At 34.0% G+C, this 18550-nt stretch overlaps 2 protein-coding genes across 5 annotated transcripts; both read right to left on the bottom strand.

Moving 5' to 3' along the window:
* Nucleotides 1-1544: 1544 nt before the first annotated feature.
* Nucleotides 1545-3185, bottom strand: LOC126716846 (uncharacterized). The gene has a single exon (XM_050417852.1). The coding sequence runs from the start codon at nucleotides 3065-3067 to the stop codon at nucleotides 1913-1915; it is 1155 nt and encodes a 384-aa protein (XP_050273809.1). The 5' UTR covers nucleotides 3068-3185; the 3' UTR covers nucleotides 1545-1912.
* Nucleotides 3186-11732: 8547 nt separating this feature from the next.
* On the bottom strand, nucleotides 11733-18263 carry LOC126716845 (uncharacterized). 4 transcript variants are annotated; one of them, XM_050417848.1, is made up of 6 exons: nucleotides 17592-18263; nucleotides 17013-17170; nucleotides 16755-16813; nucleotides 14867-16639; nucleotides 12990-13143; nucleotides 11733-12630 (listed from the first exon to the last, which is right to left on the bottom strand). In XM_050417848.1, exons 2-6 carry the CDS (start codon nucleotides 17113-17115, stop codon nucleotides 11957-11959), a joined length of 2763 nt encoding a protein of 920 aa, XP_050273805.1. In that variant the 5' UTR covers nucleotides 17116-17170; nucleotides 17592-18263; the 3' UTR covers nucleotides 11733-11956. The 4 variants fall into 4 exon arrangements, with proteins under 4 accessions (XP_050273805.1, XP_050273807.1, XP_050273806.1 ...); XM_050417850.1 differs by having other exon boundaries at nucleotides 16755-16810; XM_050417849.1 differs by having other exon boundaries at nucleotides 17013-17139.
* Nucleotides 18264-18550: the final 287 nt, after the last annotated feature.

Below are 18550 nucleotides of genomic sequence, written 5' to 3'. Positions count from 1 at the left end.
TTTTCGCCTTTTCGGTCAGTAAGAAGAGTTCATTTTTACAAATCTTTGCCCATAATGAGTTCCAAGTTAATATTGGAATTACTCGTGGTGATTAAGAAATGCTCATCTTGGGCCAAATTTGCCGGCACAATTTAAGCAAAATTTTAAGGAAAAAACTAAACAAAATTATTTAGTTATGTAGGACATTTTCAAAACTCAAATTTTAACTCAAACTCAAGTTTCAGTAATTGGCGTGCCATGCCAGCTGTTTAACTCGAGTTTGAGTTGAAACTCTAGATTCAAAAATGTGCTACATAACTTTTGTGGAATGCATTTCTCCTAAAATTTTGCTAAAATTGTGCAATTTTAGCAAATTTGGCTCTCATCTTGGAACTATCTTGGTGAAATTCAAGGCAGCAGTTTGTGTATTGTTTTCAAAAAGAGAGTGGTGAGTGAACTGCTATAGAGATGCCCGGTCCCATATCAACCAAACACTTTCGAGTCCAGGTAGATTGTGATTGAACAGTGTGGAATTTTCACACGGATCTTTGTAGTACCACCTAACTAGATGTTATCATTATTATTGATTCTGGGGATATAAACCAAAGAGCAATAATGGCTCTGGGGACCATGATTTGATTTTGGGCATCACTTTCTACTGGGGGTTAAAATTTTAGTGTCTCCCAACAATAAATGAAGTTGAGGCTTCATATCTGTATCTGATAATTAATGGCTCTGCTCAATTTATTAACAAATGCGACCAAAAGTCCAGACACTTTCACTCATAAAGGTGAAAAGGGAAGCAACAAAACAATTGTTTTAACCATTTTTGTTTAGTGATGATGCTTAAGAAGTTTTTAGTGCGCTTTTCTCTTTTACGTTTTTTTATTTAGATAGTGCAATAAGATGTTCTCATGGGAAAAAAAAAAGAAAAGAAAAGAAAGACCACAAAGAGAAGAAGCCAAAAAGAGATGTTTCCGTAGTTTCGGATTCGATTGACAACAAACTCAACAAAAACAAGTCAATGTTTCACAATCTCACACTCTTTTATGTCAATGTCTAGGAGACATCATTGCCCCATTTAAGTTTGGATTATAATCCGCCCTTATCACTTCCCATTTGGATCTTATCAAATTTTTTTTGAGAATCTGGATCTTATCAAATTGATTGGCTCGAATGTAATCGAGGCAATATCATTACATAAACAAGAGGCTCTTTTTTTTGTGGCCCCAAAATATGTATAACAAAAGCAAATTGGCTCTCATTGCATCTATTCCAAAAAAAAATCCCACTACTATGCATGTAAATCTGCGCAAATGGATCAAGAGCTTGATCCATGAAGAAACAACCAAAAATCTTGAACACCCTTTTGTGCTTGTGGGTTGGTATGGTACTATGGGCATACAATTGTGGGTTAGCATGGGTCCTTTTACTACCTAACAGGTCTGGCCATGTCCACCATGTGGATCACATTATTGGTTCAATAATCTGATAAGGTTTTCTCAATCACAATGATGCAAATTGGGTAATAACTATACTCAAAAATATAAAAAAAAAGCCTCTAATTATTAGCACAATAATTACATTTAACTTTGATTTAACTTTTTATAGGCTGTTACTTGAGTAACCATAAGGAACAAGATTTTTGATCATTTATCTTCCTCATAGCTTTACAACAAACCCTATGAGAGAGAAAGTACCATATCAAAGACTGATAGAAAGTGCACTATAGGTGGATATTCCACACTACTTGACCCTTAACACAAGGCGAATTGGGGACAAAAGGAACCCCATAATTTCATCAACCTCGTTTAATTGGGGACAGCTTCTCCAACGATAAATACATATAGATAATAATAAAAATCCTAAACATAAAACAAAAAAATCTATACAATTTTTTTTTAATCTTGAAACCCCAACAACACAGATAGATTTACCTGGAGGAGACTGGGTTTAGAGCTCTAGCAAACCCATTCATAGCCCCATAACCTTTTGAACTGAACCCCAAGCAACCAAGTAACCCTTGCCTATAAGGTAAGAAAGTCTTTTTCTTCATCTCCTCAGCTTGAGCCCTATTAGTTGTGTAATGCAATTCATGTGGTGAAGGTGGCACACGCCTTTTACCAATTCCATTGGCAAACCTTCCTGCTGATTTCTTAGCTGAATTTTTGGCATTTCCTTTAGTATTAGCCGAAGTACTGTTCAGCTTGCTATCCTTATCTTTTGGAAGTACTGGTTGGTTTGCTGATTTCTTTTCTTTTGTGGGAACGAAAGAGATAGTAGACCAGAACTTGTTGTTGCTTCTTCCTTCACTCTTACTCCTAAGAAAATCTTTCAAGAAAACCCATCTCTTTGAGCTTCTTCCAGCTGAAGAAGATCTTGAAGATGAAGCTGAAACTGAAGGAGTAGTAGCCTCTGAACAATCAATCTTCTCTCTCTCATCACTTTCTTCCACTTCCAAACCATCACTATCTTTGTTCTTTATAGTTGCATCTCTGTCTTCATTTTCTGACCACTCAAACCCTGTGTTTCTGAGTGGTGACATAGATCTAGTTCTTCTACGCAAAGACTTATCACGTAGCCTTAGATCTCTGCCTCTCACACCATCATCTTCTTCAGCTTCAAGATCCAACAATGGAGCTAAAACCTGAGGCTGCTCTAAGTGTGTGGAGAGCTTCATGGGTCTGATCTGACCATTCAAGAATAACTCATCAGCTGAGCTCATAGACCCAGTTCCACCAAACCCACTTGAACCAAACCTTGCTGAGAACTCAAAATCATCCATTGATGAAGAAGACTGAGCTGAAGTTGGTGTCTTTGATGCTGACAAAGCTGAGCTGAGTGCAAAGTAATGCATTGGGCTTGCTGGGGCACTATAAAAGAAGCCACTTATCACAGGGCCATCACGCCCTGGACTAGAGGGTGCACTTACATATGGAGTGGAACAAGTGCTATCAAAGTCTTCAAAACTGAGTTTGGGTTCTTGGGTTTCATCGTTTGTTGCATTGGTGGGGTTTGGAGGGTCTGAGTTTGGGTAAAAGTTTGGGTCTTGGCCATTATTGTTGTGGTTGAGACTTTGGAGATCCATTGTTGTGTTCTGTGGAGAAGGAGAAGAAGAAGAAAAAGCTGTGTGTGAGAGAGTGAGAGAGAGAGAGAGAGAGAAGAGTGTGTGAGCGCAAATGCAAATGCAAATGCTATTGTTTGCTGTTAAGTTTTGGGTTTTCATTTCTTTTTCAATCGGTGCAATTTGTCTTGTCATGTCCGTACCACATTTTTCAAGTGAAAATACTGAAGTATCCTTTTCTATGTTTTTCTTTTTCTGGATTAGTGTTTTATTACTATCAACCCTATAAAACAAAAAGTAATTTGGTTTTATTGCCATAATGAAAAAATAAATAAATAAATAAAAAGAAGAAGGAGAATGATTTCACTATAGTGACTAATCAAAAAAGTTCCAGGCCACCTAAAGTACACACAGGAGCTAAAGCCTTTTACCATTTGAGGAGAAAAAAAAAAAAAAAAAAAGAAGTAAAAAAGTTGAGTTTTGCACTTTTGCTAATTACTACCGAACCAGTTTTATGGCAAAAATGGGATTTCACTATATGGCCAAGCAAGTTTCAATTCACTAAAGTACACAGGGAAGCTTAACCTATTACCATTTGAGATGACTAAAGATTATCCGACCTACAAAGATATATGAAAATATACTTTTGGCCTTACTACATGTGAAATGGGATTAAAAGAAGTAAAAGATTTGTGGTTGTACCCTTACAAATGAGTAGTTGTTTATGGTTGGTATACGATAAAATTGATATTAAAGATAATTTTATGTGAATTTGTCGCCCAATAGTAGTAAAATTTGTTGTATATATTACTCCAATGGATGATTTATTAGAAAATTAATTAGGGAAAACTAATTCTTGTTTATAGTTAAGAATGTTAATGGGACAGAACAAGATAATGGGTATATTGTTTTATTCTTTCTTTGGAGAAAGTATACCATGCTTCGGTAATATTAACTCAGCATCTATTTTGGTATTTCCTACCAAACAAATGAGTGACATCTGTTTCAAAAAACCACGTCAGACTACTCTAATAAATGATTAATTTTATCTTCCCGATAGTATAGAAGATTGTGATTAATTTATTGAAGTAGTCTGATGTAATTTTTTGAAACAAGTGTCACTCATTTATTGGGTAAGAAATATCAAAACAAATATTGAATTAGTATTACCAAAATATGGTATACTTTCTCCTCACTTTGGATAGGGAAAAATATGAAAAAGATTAAAAGAAAAAAAAAAAAGAGTAAAGTTGAACTAAGGTGAGATGGAATTGGTTAGAAGTATTTATCATTTTTAATGAGGTGATTCCTACATTAATAATGAAAGAGAAATGAGGAGAACAATTGTGTCAATAATGAGAGAGGGAGAGGTGAGTGTTTTGGGAATAATAATAGAATATAAATTAGGTAAAAAGTGTATATACACTTAAAATAGGACAAATCAAAAAGAGGAAAGTAGGAAAGAGCAAAATTTGTCCATATCTCATATTTACTTTGTGATGAAAAACCCTACACGAGGCAAGTTTAGAGGGACGAGTCATTTTTGTCATACCCATACATAGAGTCAACTTCTAGTGTATATATCTCTGAAGGAAAACTAATTCTTGTTGATGGGGTTATTAGGATGGTTATGATTTTTTTTTTTTTTTTGATATTGATGATTATGTTTTCATAATTAAGATTGAGCAACTTGTAGTATATACTATATATCATTATAGTGAACAACTTGTAACTATTGATAAAACAATTTAATTTCATCAAAGTCAAGAACTTCAAAGCTTTATACAATTAAGGAAAGAAACAACTTTGTCATTTTTTTACAAGAATCACACACACACATACTCACACTGACGTATACAGTACTGTACTGTGATCTGTGAGTGAATGAATGGCTTTGTAGTCAAACCACAAACCACACAGATAAAAATTCTTTCCTATGGGTAATAACTAGAGGGGGGGTGGGTGTATAATATGGGAAATTGGATTGTTTCAACTTTCAAGTTGTAGGCTTTGTATTAGCATTAGAATGTGACCTAAAAAGAATTAAAAGTGGTGTCATTGAGAGAAGAGTAGGGATCGAACTGGGAAAACGTAAAAGGACCCAATTGGATATTTGGGTATAAAAAATCACAGTAGAGGGTGGCATGTTCATTTCCCCAAATTTATTTATTTATTTATTTTGTGATCCTCTGTGATGTAACCCCACCATTCTTTCTCTGCACACCATTCTCATTTCTCAAATTTCACTTTCATTTTCATGCTCTCATGTCTCCCACATGAAATGTACAAACTTCATTAATGCCATAGCCGGGTGATTTGCCTCGAGATTTGTGTAGCGAGACCATTACACATGTGAGCCTTGCCATATACATACATTGTGCCTTTTGAAATTTGAAGTGTGGAACTAGTACTACAGCATTTAATTGCACTAATAATAGATTGTGTGTGTATTATGCCAACCCGAAAAATAAATACCTCTATAAAGATCTTCCATTATTGATTTCTCTGCTACAATCTTTTAATTTTGGAGAGTTTTATTTCTGCTCGAATTAAATTTCTGAGTGATCTAGTTTGAATAATTTCAAATGAAACATTTAATGTTTTGGGGCTATGGTGAATATAATTCAAAATCTATTGAGCAGTTTGATTTGCTAGGTTTTGAAAGGAGCATGCAAAGTGTCCAGAACAATTTATTATCATAGGACTACTTGAATCTTGCTTGAAGCAATTTCTTTTTTAAATGTCTCTCAAACCCTTTTTTTTTTTTTTTTTTAAGTACTCTCTCTATCCCATTTTGTTTGTCCTTTATTCCATTTTAGGATGTCCCAAAATATTGTCCTGTTTCTAAAAATAAAAATTATTAATTTACTAATGTTTCTGTTATATCCTTACTTTATTTTCAAAATTATTTGAAAAGAAAACTAACAAATATTTAAAAAAATTTAATCTAACTGGGTCACTTTTTTAGTTGTCTCATTAAGAATAATTCTTTTAAAAAAAAGGTTGAGAAATTTATTTAAGAGTAGTTTTGTAAACTTATACATTTTAATAAAGCAGACAAAACAATAAATAATGTTCTTTTAAAAAGTTTAACTTTTCAAATAAGACAAATAAATTAGAATGGAGTAAATAATAATTAGTGGATTCAATAAATAAGGGCAAATGGGCAATAACATATGCATAAATTTTCTAACTGTTTATGTAAAATGTTATGATTCAATGAATGATTAACGGTAATATCGAATGCACAAAATTCTCGCATGCTAGTACTAGATTTGCTCGCAAAATGAAATGGTTTCATTGGTGGAATGACATCCATTTGTCAAAAATTATAACTTTATCAAGAACATAATAGTTTTATAATAACAACACAAGTGATTTGTTATGATTTATATATGATAAAAGTAGTATAAAATAAAGTTGGTATGAAAATTGGAACCAATAATTTTTCACTTTAACAATTAAAAAATATTTTACAAAAATTGTCTCCATCGTAAATTTGATGTTTCATAAAAGGTGTGCTGTTTCAAAAAAGGTGTTAAAGTCCGAAATTTAAGTAGGGGAAAAACAATTTCTATGTAAATTCAACCAAGGCCCTAGGTAATAGGTACACCTTGGAAGCAAGTGGTTGTAGCTCTCTTTCATAGGATCCTAACTTTGGGGCAGCTGCTACGAGGCTGCGAGGTTCTGCATCTATACCCTCCTCTCTAATTAATTAATTTCTTGGATAATAAAATAATTAATAAATTAATCATTGTAATAATCTAATTAATTAAACAATTGAATTTTTTTTTTTTTTGGTAGAGATTAAACAATTGATTAATCAGAATAAAGATAGCATACTAATCTGTAGACATTATAGAATGCAGAGTCTCTTTTCAGTTTTCCCTATACCCAAGAAAGAAGAATATTGGTGTTAGCCATACTTTGCTTTGTAGGGAAGAGAGTGATTCAGCCTATTGAAGTCTGACATTTGGCTAAGCTTACTGATACATAGGCCTTTCACCATGTGCATTTTTTGTCCACACCCTAATCGTATAAAAGTGAAAATAGTGTTGAATTTGGGACCAACACGTTGCAGTTTATAGTGTGAGGTCCTCAACACAAAGAAATCAGCAGGTAAGCTAGAATAATATGTATCTTTGGGCCGATACACTCAGACCCCCTTGAATCATAAAGAGAAATGAGGTTAAGTTGATCCCTTTTGGTTATGCTAATTATAATTGGTCGGTTTTTATGTAAAATATATAATAATAAAAAAATTGGCAAAAGAAAAGTTAGTTACTTTTTATTTTTCTTATAAAAAAATTCTAAACATATTTTAAACCAATGTAGGTATATGTGATTCTATTAACTTTTTTCAATTATAAATACTTAAAAAGAAAAGAAAGTTTTAGTCTTTAAAATTAAGATCTCATTAAGAAATTCTAAGAAACTTGTAACTATTAAGAATTTTATAGTTTAATTGACACCTCTTTATACACAAAGTACTTAGAAGTTTAATAGAAAAAATATTCAAGTTATGTATATCATTAAGACAAGAAATAAGATCTTAACGGTAAAACATACTTTTTTATCTTTCACATTAAATCATTTGAAAATAGAAAGGATGCATGTTCATTAATCATTAGTTTAGGACTATGAATACTTTTAAGAAAGACCCTTTTTCTCATGACAAATAAATTTTTTTTTTGTTCGGCTCGTATAACAAACAAGTTTATAATGCAATATTTTCTCAGTAACTTAACTCAACTATCGAATACATATCTGTGTGGTTCTTTATCCACAACTATTTGTCTTTTCATTTTGTAGGGTTTTTTTTTTTCGGGGGGGGGGGGGGGGGAGATAGATTTTCATTTTGTAGTTCATAAATAAAATTTTTTTAAAAAAATAGTGGCATTTCTTTTTCTTTTTCTTTTTTTCCTTCTTATTTTCCAATTGCTCCCTCCTAATCAAGATTCAAGAATCTTAAAAAATAAAATAAAAAGTTAGATGTGATGCAATCAGTGGAACCACTAGAGAGAAATAAATTGATATAAAATTTGGTGGTGGAGAAAAGAAAGTGAAAAACTTAAGGAGGAAACCACGTGATATGTTCCTAAATTTGTCTTTCATACTATGCCATGTGAGGTGGGTTGACATTGTTCATCATTAACACATGGAACACACACAGTTTGCTTTCCCATCAACAAGCATACCAAACGAATGTTAAACACTTAAACTTGTCCTATAAAAGCAACAAAAAACCATGTGCTTTTTTTTATATTGCCTAGTCAATGATTTGGTACTAGAAGAAATCTTTAGGCTAGGTGTTTGTTAATGTACTTTTGAAGCTATTGGTTAATAGGCTTATAAGCTCATGATCATGACCAATAAGAATAAACTAAATGCTTCCAATGTGTTCTCGATAGAATGTTATCTTATATACTTCATTAAAAAAAAATGATAGACCTTCTTAGGTTATGTAATTTCTATTCCTTGGTAATTAGTGATTAGGTTTACATTCTTATTCCTAGTAGTAGTAGGTAATGCTAGTGGTCTCCTTCTAAAGTATAATAATGGTAAGAACACAAAAATGTTCATAATCTTTTTCTACAATTACTAATATGGTAAGTTTTTTTTTTTTTTTTTAATGCATTGATAGTTGGGGATGGTAGAATTTAAGGGTATGTTTGGTACACTGAATGTGGATTACAACATGAATAGTAATCTTTATTACTAGGAATAAAATGTGTTATAATGGAATAACTAAACATATTCATTAGTTTGGTTGTGAGTTGTAATATTAGAATAAAACTTATGATCTATTTTAGGAAAAATCTCATTCATACAATTATATTTCTTAGAAAATAATATATTTTAAATTTTAGAAAGATGAGTTATTTTTTTATGATTTTTTATTTTCATAATTGTTAGGTGGATATGGAAATTTTATTTATTTGAAAATATATTAATGTTAAAAATTATTACATCTACTAATGAATAACTATTACAACCTTTTTAAAGAGGAATAGTTATTCCTCATCTATATATTCTATATATATATAAAACCGAAGTCTCTGCTGGCACCACATTTTTCCACGTCAACACAATATTTAAAAAATAAAAAATAAAAATAAAAATATTATAACACCTCAAAACCCTAGCAACCTTATCCCTCTCTCAAGTTAAGAAATATAAAGCCACAGTTTCTGCAAACTCTCTCTCTCCAAACATAAATATCAAATTCAACTCCTTTAATTTCTCTTTATATTTTTGAGGCTTCTATAGAGTTATAGTGAGTTATGCTGATTTTGTTTTTTTTTTTTTTTTTGTGTGTATAGATGGTCATAATACTTCGGTATTCCAAGAGAAGTTTGTGTTTTCGTTAATTGAAGGCCTTAGAGAGATAAGTGTTGCAATTTGGAACAACAATACAAAAGACGATTTCATTGGCAGCGGAAAGTCTCATATTTTTGTTTTTGAATTGATTTTGTGTGCTTTTTAGACCCTTTTGGATCAATTTTGTTAATTAGGTGTTTTTTTTTTTTTTTTTGATAGGGTCCAATAGGGGAAGGTTCTTTCAAAGGGTTACGACGACCGCACTTGGTGTCTGTATACTAATAGTGAGGGGTAAGTGCTATAAATTACTAACCCTTTTAAGTGTATAATCTGTTTCTAAAATTATCTATAATATTTTGTCATCCGAAAATTTTATCTCTTTAATTTTAGTATATTGTGTTTCTTAAGTTATAGATAGATTTTCTTTGTTTCTTATTTTCAATAATAAATCATTTTATTGCAATACCGGTAATTGTTTGAGAAATCCAATATGTTCATATTTCTATAGAATAGAGAATAGTAGAAGCCAATTTTATTACAACAACTTAAATTGAGTTGACTTAATTCCGTACAATTACAAAGTATAGCATGAAAGATAATGGAATTAATTGTTGTAATTTTTATTTTCTTTCCATGTTTTGAATTTCCATGTTTTTATTGTTGATGAGAAATTAAGGTTCAGTTGCACAATATGTGTAAATTCTTCAAAAGACTACTTTAAATAGTAAGTCAATGTGTCTCTTACATTTGGGTATTAATTAAAATTATTTTCAAATGATTGTACCAATAAAAGTGAATGTGTATAAATTTTGTTTAACTATCCCGTGCATCGCACGGGTTAGCGACTAGTTTTAAAGAATAGCTATTCATAAGGAATAACTATTCCCTCTAATAAAAACATAACCAAACTATTAAATAGCTAAACCATAGGAATAACTATTACATTACAGTGCTTATTACAGTTTACCAAACTTGCCATAAATTTTGAAATCTTTATAAGAAAAACTAAAAAGTGCTAATTGGGCTACAAGCTCTTATTAAAAAAAAAAACATGCAAACACACACATACAAAGAAGAGAGAATGATATTCTAACACAAAGATACACCATATCACAAATTTTTGGTCAAATACGACAAATTTTAATTGAAGTAACACCATTTTTATATAGTCTATTATTAAAATAACTTTTGTTAACACCGGCCAAATATCCCAACTCAACAATAATTGTGAGAGAGATTCTTAATTGTTTTTGAATTCTTACTTTTAGACTTATTGATTAAAATAAACATGACCATGATTTTGGTTTGAAAATTGGACATTCTATTCTTATCGAGCCCCACCTAATATTAAGCCGGCCGAAGTAGCGATATTGGTCCATTAAGCGTCCAAAGAAATAAATGAACCTTTTTCTTTCTTTCTTTTTTCCTGAAGTAGGTAAAGAAAGCAATGACAAATACTGTTCTCTCTATAACAAGGACCTGAAAAAAGTTGTATACTTTCTAAACAATTATTGCATGAAACATTGGAAGACAGTGCTTTGGCAACCACACAAACACCAGGGTAGATAAGATAAGCATAAAGTCCTGTTCTCTATAACATTGGTAGACGCTGGTGAAGCTCATAATCAAGTCTAATAAGTCACTATTAGCAAAAGGACAGCTAGTGGCCCTATAGACATGTATACTTCAGCTAAAGCTCAAGAAGTTGAGAGCAAATCCACATCCCATTTTTACATGTAATGGCAAATGAAGAAGCTTGTCGTAATTTTGCCATTTTCACCAAGCTTCCAGAACCATCACTCCCTTTACCTTTAATGGCTTCTTGTAAATTTGCCATTTTTCACCAAGCTCCCAGAACCATTACCCCCTTAACATGTAATGGCAAATAAAGACGCTTTTTGTAATCTTGCCATTTTCGTCAAGCTGCCAGCACCATTACCCCAAGCTCAAACTGAAGCTGTCACCGACTTTTTAACTCGAGAGGATATCTCATGCATCTTATATATACATTTTCAAGCCATGCTAGACCCACATGCGATGGGAGGAAGGATGCATATATAGAACACATAAGATAATGATTGCTTTAGCTCACCATTATCATTTATCACCCAACTCACAGCTGTGAGCCAAGCCTATACAATAACATCGTCAGAACTACTGTTGACCATTTTTTTTCCTATATATGCCACAACCAGTGCACCGTGTTGCCAAGAATATCAACTATTTTACCACACTGGCCACGAGTACCAATTGCAGAACCACAAAGGTTGCTCAATTTTACAAGCCATAACCACTCCATCTTTCACTGTATGTAAGAACTACAGGAATAAAAGTTTAGCTCGATTTAGGAGGTAAAAACCAGAGGCCATTGAAAAACGATGAACCAAAGCATTCTTTTTAATTTGGTACTGGGCGCCGCTACACATTGAAATATGAGAAACATTGACTTGAATGAATGATCTTTTATGCTTTGCATATTTTTTGAATAATATATATACCAGAAGGGACAGGGAAAAAGAAAGTACAAGATCCACTAGGGGACCATTCCAACTGGACATATTGAAACTAAATTAAAAGAAGGCCATCAATGCTCTAGAAATGCAACATATCAGAAACCAATTCATCAACCAATGAAGTCAATATTCCATTCTCAATCTCCACGCCTTCTTCAAATGCCTCTATGTCAAAGTCAATCCATCTCCCATACTGAGTGCTCATGTCCTTGTCGACGAGCTCATCCACCATGAAATCCTCCATGTTTTTCCAACCTAAAATCTCCTTATAAAACTCCTCTGCTAGCAACACCTTCCTACCACACAATGTCATCCATTTAGCCCATGCTTTGCAGCTTCCAACAAGAATGTGACTGTACCTCAAATTAAGGCATTCGGTTACACAATCAAACAGAACCTTTCGCCCAAGCTTGACGTTCTCTTCTTCATTTATTTCTGATCCATTTCCCTGATACTCCAATTGATCAAAGAGATTTGAGGCTATAACCTTACCAGCCTGACCCAATTCAAAATCTTCTGATGACAACTCTGCATTGTCAAGAATATCCCTCACATATTCTAGTTCCCAGTTGCTTGATCCCTTGAAACTTTTCGAACTGAATGTTCTACTTATATGCCTTATGCCCACATCCCATGTAGAGATGGAAGAGGCTGTGTCCGATAATTCTGTCTCACCTCCCACTAGTAGAGATTCATTTGTAGAGTGCCAGTTAGACGAATCTTCTGCTTGCTCCAATGAATACTTTGTGCTCCCTGAAAAGAAGGGTATATGTATTGGTTATTAATCCGATAAGAACATGCATATGGTAATAGGCACCAAATCAAAGCTCTCACATGCATTTGTACACTACCAATTACCCACACATCATGAGCAGAAAACCGCTGATGTGCAAACATTCCTGAATCATGCAAAAATCACTAACTTTTATATATACCTCTGGAGCAACAATGCTTGAATTCTTTATTTATAGAGCATTGCCTTGCATCACTGAAAGAATGGTTTTTTTTTTTCAATGGACATATCATTTCTGATGACAGCTAGGTTCCAAGCTATTTTTTGACATTATTTATTCTCATCATGTGTAGTGAAAGAAGAACAAGGCTAAATTTACCATTGGCACTCTGGCTACTATCTGAGAAACTTTTACTCCCAAAAGAGTGTTCAAAACTTGAAGCAGGCCTGGGATATAGACAATCAAGTTCTCCTCCAGTTGCCCTGTCGTTGCTGCATCTGCTATGAGTTTCCATCCCTTCAGATCCCTGAAACTATTGAAGAGAACTTGAGTCGTGTGAAAGTAATATGTCAAACATATGTTCAACATGTGAAATACATAATCTGTATAACTCAGAGATGTAAGGCATGCCCAGAAAACAAAACAAAACAAAAAAAAAAACAAATGGAATCCAAGAAAAATATACTATCTGAAATTTCCAACTTATGTTAGTTATGATCATGAATAACTCCTTCATACATATGGAGGCAATTTACGGGTGTCTTTAGTTGACATAAACTTCAATTGAAAACCTTTCATTCTGGAGAATGGACTGGTACTGAATAAGTGCTAGTGGCTGTAGTTGCACATAAGACAGACATTAAGTCAGAACCCAATTAATAAACCTAACATCAAAGTCAACCATTTACATAATGGCCAAAACTTCATAAATTAATGGATATAATAGGGCATGAGTTCTGGCATAAAGATATTTGATCAATTGCCATCAACAACATTAATTTACATTGCTGAAGAACATACTGACCACTAAATTTACCAAGAAAAGAAGCTAGTTTTCAGAACCAGGAGAACTACGTGCTACTTTATACATAAATCAGAAAGGTTTTGAACCTTAATGGATACTACTAGAATTATCAATTCCTGCTGCTCCAATAATTGCATCATATTTGTTGAAGATATTGGGTTTATGTTATTTATATTAATGTAAAATGGCCCAAGAGGCCCAATATATTGTAGGTTCATGTAGGGATAACCCTTGCAGCTACACCTTTACTATATAGTCAAGTCATCAATTACAGTGAACCCTTATCAGGGTATATATAGAGACTAGAAGCTGGGGTTAGGCCAACATGGGCTTATAACATAGCTAGCCTCTTGGTCCCCCTTTTTTTTTTTTTTTTTTGCTCAGGCCTCTTGGGCCCTTACATCAACATAAACCCAATACTTTTCAAAATATTTACATCACAAAACCCCTTGATTTCTTCTTGAACCAACAACAACCAGCTAAGTTCCATTAGTTGGCTACAACCGGAACTTGCTCACATCTTGACAGATATGAGTGTTCATACTCAAAATTAAAACCAGGTCAGTATGACTTCTGTGTGCAACATGTGGAGAAGTTTAAAGCAAATAAGGAAGTCACATGTAGCATTCTGCTCATTGTAAAACAAGTAAAGCAAGATAGTTTTTGTAGAATTTGAATGGTGGCGGTAAAGGTGAAGACTATAAAAGGAAGACAAATAAGAAGTCAGAGGAGACACAAAGATCAAATCATTGAACATTTCTATTTTATCCTTAGGAGTGGTGTAGGTGTAGCAGTTAGTTTGAAAGCTTTTCATTGTCAGATTGAGCAAGGATGCTCACCAAAGATTGTATTGTTCGAATCACACTTCAAATTCCTCTTAATTGATGCAAAGTACAAACCCATAAAATTAAATTCAGAAATTTGGCAAACAATGGGATCTGTATCAACAATTAAAGTTTGTAGATGGTTAATTAAAGCTGCTCACTCTGAAATGAACTGCTTGTGGCTTCAGGGAGAACTTTACTAATAAAATTTTGTTCTTTAAGTACTAAAAAAGTTGATGTTATTGTTTATTTCTAGTAGAGGAAAACTATCATCTGAAATCCTTGAACTAGCAATTTATGCCTGGTAGTGACTCCATAATCGATTTGGTCATAGAAAACCGGTGAAAATTCAACACACAGAACAGAATGATAGATTCATTGGAAAGGTATAAACAAAGAAGACAGACCTGCCTCTGCTGGTCCACATTTTGCAACAGACCATCAACTGAAGAAAAATCATAGTCATGTTTGCTCTCTGATTTACTTCTATGAATACCAAATTGAAACCTCTCATTCTGTTCCCTTGATGTGGAGCTCACCATGCTGGGAATTGAATCTTGCAAACTGGATCCCAAACTAGCAGAAGTCTCTTCTCCAACCAGGTTACAGTGGGATGAGTCAACTCTAAATATCAACTCCTGCAGCTTTTGTTCCAAAAGGACACTCAAAACATCACTCCCAGTTACATTCAACCCTGGACATGATAGATCAAGATTTTTTCGAAGATGGCGATCACCATTACCAAAAGAATCATTACTGAAGTGGTTATTTATTCCCATGACCTCACTGGAGGACTGTGCTTCAGGCATGCATCTTCTCAGGGGAGACATGAACGTAAATGAAACGACATCCATTCCTTGTTTCATGTTATCTGTAACCCAATTCATGCACTGATCAGTCTCAACATTACATTTTCTAGAACTTTCATCATTATTGATTAATGCATCATCAATGATGTTTTCTTCAGGTTGAACATCCCCACTAACAGACATTTTCTTTCGAGAAACATTCTTAGTTTTGGCTGACGAAAACTCCTTGTCAGTATGAGCTGCCACTGACCTTGGCTTTTTAGCACCAGTTTCAGTGTTCACAACAACCTTCTTTACAGTCCTATTTGGCCCAATAGAACCATCAATGGACTTACTTCTTCTTGCTAGCTGATTGGAAACTGAAGTTTTTGAACTTGAAATATCTTTATTGGATACAGAATTCTGCTTCTGATTATTCTGCCTGAGCACATTGCTAGTCCTATTAGCAGAAGTTCTCTTCTGTGCAGTTCTTTGCCTACTTTGCTGATTCTTCAAAAAGTGGTTTGATTTGACATCATTCTGTTCCTTCTGACTCCTAAAATTCCCATTACTAGTTGAAGTCGATCCATTTTTCCTCTGGACATTGACCTGTGCTTGTACTGCAAGTGAAACAGATTTTCCCTTATTCCTTGAATTCTCAGAACCACTCTTTTCTGAATTTGTAGAAGACTTGGATACTGATGCATATTCTGATCCACTGTGACTCATGTCATTAGACTTACCTTTCTTATATTTAACAACACTGGGTTCCTTGAGTTTTCCAGGCCTGGATGCTCTATGTGCAGCTTCCATTCTCTCTTGCAAATCCCGAATCCTCAATGGAACTGAGGGAGATCCAAAAGATGATACTTTATTGTTGTTAGATGCTCGGGGACTTGAATCAATTATCTTTGCAGCTGCCTCCATTATGTAAGCTACATTCTTTGTTTGGATAAATGCAGGACTCTTGATAGGAGACAACAACTTATGGTGGGTAAATGGAATAGATTTAGCTGATTTTGGAGGCAACATCTCTGTTTGAAATCTCTCAATTGGGCGGTTCTGCACCTTTTGTGCCCTTGACTCTATGGGATTCCAGGAAGACTTCTCCAGCTTACTGGGCATGTTTATGTAGTCCATTTGTTGATAATCACTCCACAAATTAGGGTTGCTCCTATCATAAAGAGACGGTCTAAAAGAGTGAGACTCAAGACATGGGGTAGAACAAGGCTCGGGAACATTTGAAGCTGGCAATGAATCCAAACCCATGAGTCTAGCAACAACTCCAGGAGCTCTAGTCCCACTGCCTTCATCACTGGTCACCGATGAAGCACAGTTATAGTCACTACTTCCTTTATTACTTGAACTTGCTCCATTCTCATTTACCTCTACCTGGAATTATAGCCATAGCAGACAAAGCAAGTACATTTATACTAGTCTTATCCCGCTTTAAAAAAGGGAAAGAAAAGAAAAAGAATTGGGAAAAAGGGGGTGGGGTGGTGCCTACCCTATTAGGCCATGATTTTGACACATTCTCCACACTTTCTTTCCCCTGCTTTAGTCCTTCTACATTCAAAGTGGCAGGAATATTAAGAATAGTCAACTAAACATTATGCTCAACTAGAAATAACAAAGATTGGCATAAAATGATAGAATCACTTTAAAGATAAGGCATATATATGCACATCAATATAACAAGCACAATCATGAACTTAAGAGTATACAATGTCATTAAAAAAAGGCCAATAGAACAACACACACATACCAGGTAAGTCAGAATTGTTAGAGAACAGCTTCTTCCGAGATTTACCATTCCAATCAAACAAGTTAAGGAAGCCTCCCTTTGAGCGTCTTTTCTCAACCTCCATTTTCTCCTCTATAAATGCAAACTACTGCAACAACCCCAGATATATTTCACAAAACCTGTTTGAAATATAATAGTAAATCTTATCATGCCTCAAATCATAAATGTACAAAGAAGTTTAAATAGCTATATGTAAACAAAATGTTTAGCACAAAGTTGAAGTTTAATATCACTACATTGCTCATTTAGATAGGTGACTTCCAGAAAACCCCTAATTTTCTTAAGTGTGTGTGTGTGTGAGAGAGAGAGAGAGAGAGAACATTTCTCAATCTCTTAAAGAAACTATTGAACATATGAATCGGACTACACCAATCTTACATATGCATAGCAGCAAGCACAAGGTGTGTGTGTGTGTGTGTGAGAGAGAGAGAGAGAGAGAGAGAGAGAGATTCACTTTCATATTCAAATGGGCACTCTTCAGAATAAACAGAAAGGCACAAAATTTTTCAGTCATTCCAATCAGAAGATTCAGAACCTCACCTACAAATACAATGCCTTCATCTGCAAAACCCCATTTCCCATACAGCAACTTTCCAACTTTTTTTGTATGCAGAAACAGCAAATCAGTCAAATCCCATTATTTTCATACACAGCAAGCACAATGTAGATGTGTATACAACCATCTTCATTTAAATGGTACCCATCAAAATAAGCAACAAAACAAAAGAAATTTGAGCCATTCCCATCAAACCCACCAAAGACTTAATCCTCTCTATCCGATAAATCCACAATACCAAACCCCAAGAAAATTCCTTAAAAATTAAATAAATAAATAAAACCCCACTAAAACAACAAGCACATTGAGCAGTACAGGAAAAGATCTGAATGTCTTAAGAAGCAACAAAATTTGTCTTTAGCAGAAAAAACCCAAAGAAAAAAAGGGCCCTATGAAGTACAAAGAAAGAGATAAACAGCACCAATCAGAATTAAAAAAAGATGTGAAATTTGCTCAGAGAGAGAGAGAGAGAGAGAAAGAGGTTTTCAGTTTCTGGTAAAAGAAAGTCTTTTGAGTCAAAGAGGGTTATTTAGTAAAAAGAGTAGACAATGAGAAAGTTTTTGAAAGAGTTTAAAAAATATATTTAAAAAAAAAAACATATGGTTCCGTGAGACTGAGCAGATAGAGAGTAGAGTGGAATAGTAATAAATATTCACTCTTGAGGAATAGAAAAGACACTGCTGACTGCACTGTACTGGCCCTTCATATTTAAGGAATCAGAAGGCATTCAAGTTCAAGCTCCTCTTTGTGTGAAGTGTGACCTCAAAAAGATGTCTTCTTTTCTTACGTTGCCACGTGGGGATTCCTTGTTGGATTGGGGCCCTTTGACCCTTAATTTCTGGTGGGTCCACTACTCCACTTGGTAAATTGAGTGGCAAACAAGGATTCAAAATCTTTCTTTGAATTCTTGTATTTATTTATGCCATCATGGGTAATAAGAGAA

This window comes from Quercus robur, chromosome 3 (genome assembly GCF_932294415.1).
Source record: "Quercus robur chromosome 3, dhQueRobu3.1, whole genome shotgun sequence".
In the NCBI taxonomy this organism is placed as follows: domain Eukaryota; kingdom Viridiplantae; phylum Streptophyta; class Magnoliopsida; order Fagales; family Fagaceae; genus Quercus; species Quercus robur.
Note: the sequence above shows the minus strand (reverse complement) of the source record. Positions and strands in the feature narration are given on the sequence as shown.

Coding starts and splice junctions, on each gene's coding strand:
- LOC126716846 (XM_050417852.1), bottom strand. CDS start 3,067: ATGGATCTCCAAAGTCTCAACCACAACAATAATGGCCAAGACCCAAAC.
- LOC126716845 (XM_050417848.1), bottom strand. CDS start 17,115: ATGGAGGTTGAGAAAAGACGCTCAAAGGGAGGCTTCCTTAACTTGTTT. Junction 16,814..17,012: donor TAACAATTCTGACTTACCTG/GTATGTGTGTGT, acceptor CTTTGAATGTAG/AAGGACTAAAGCAGGGGAAA. Junction 16,640..16,754: donor CAAAATCATGGCCTAATAGG/GTAGGCACCACC, acceptor CTATAATTCCAG/GTAGAGGTAAATGAGAATGG.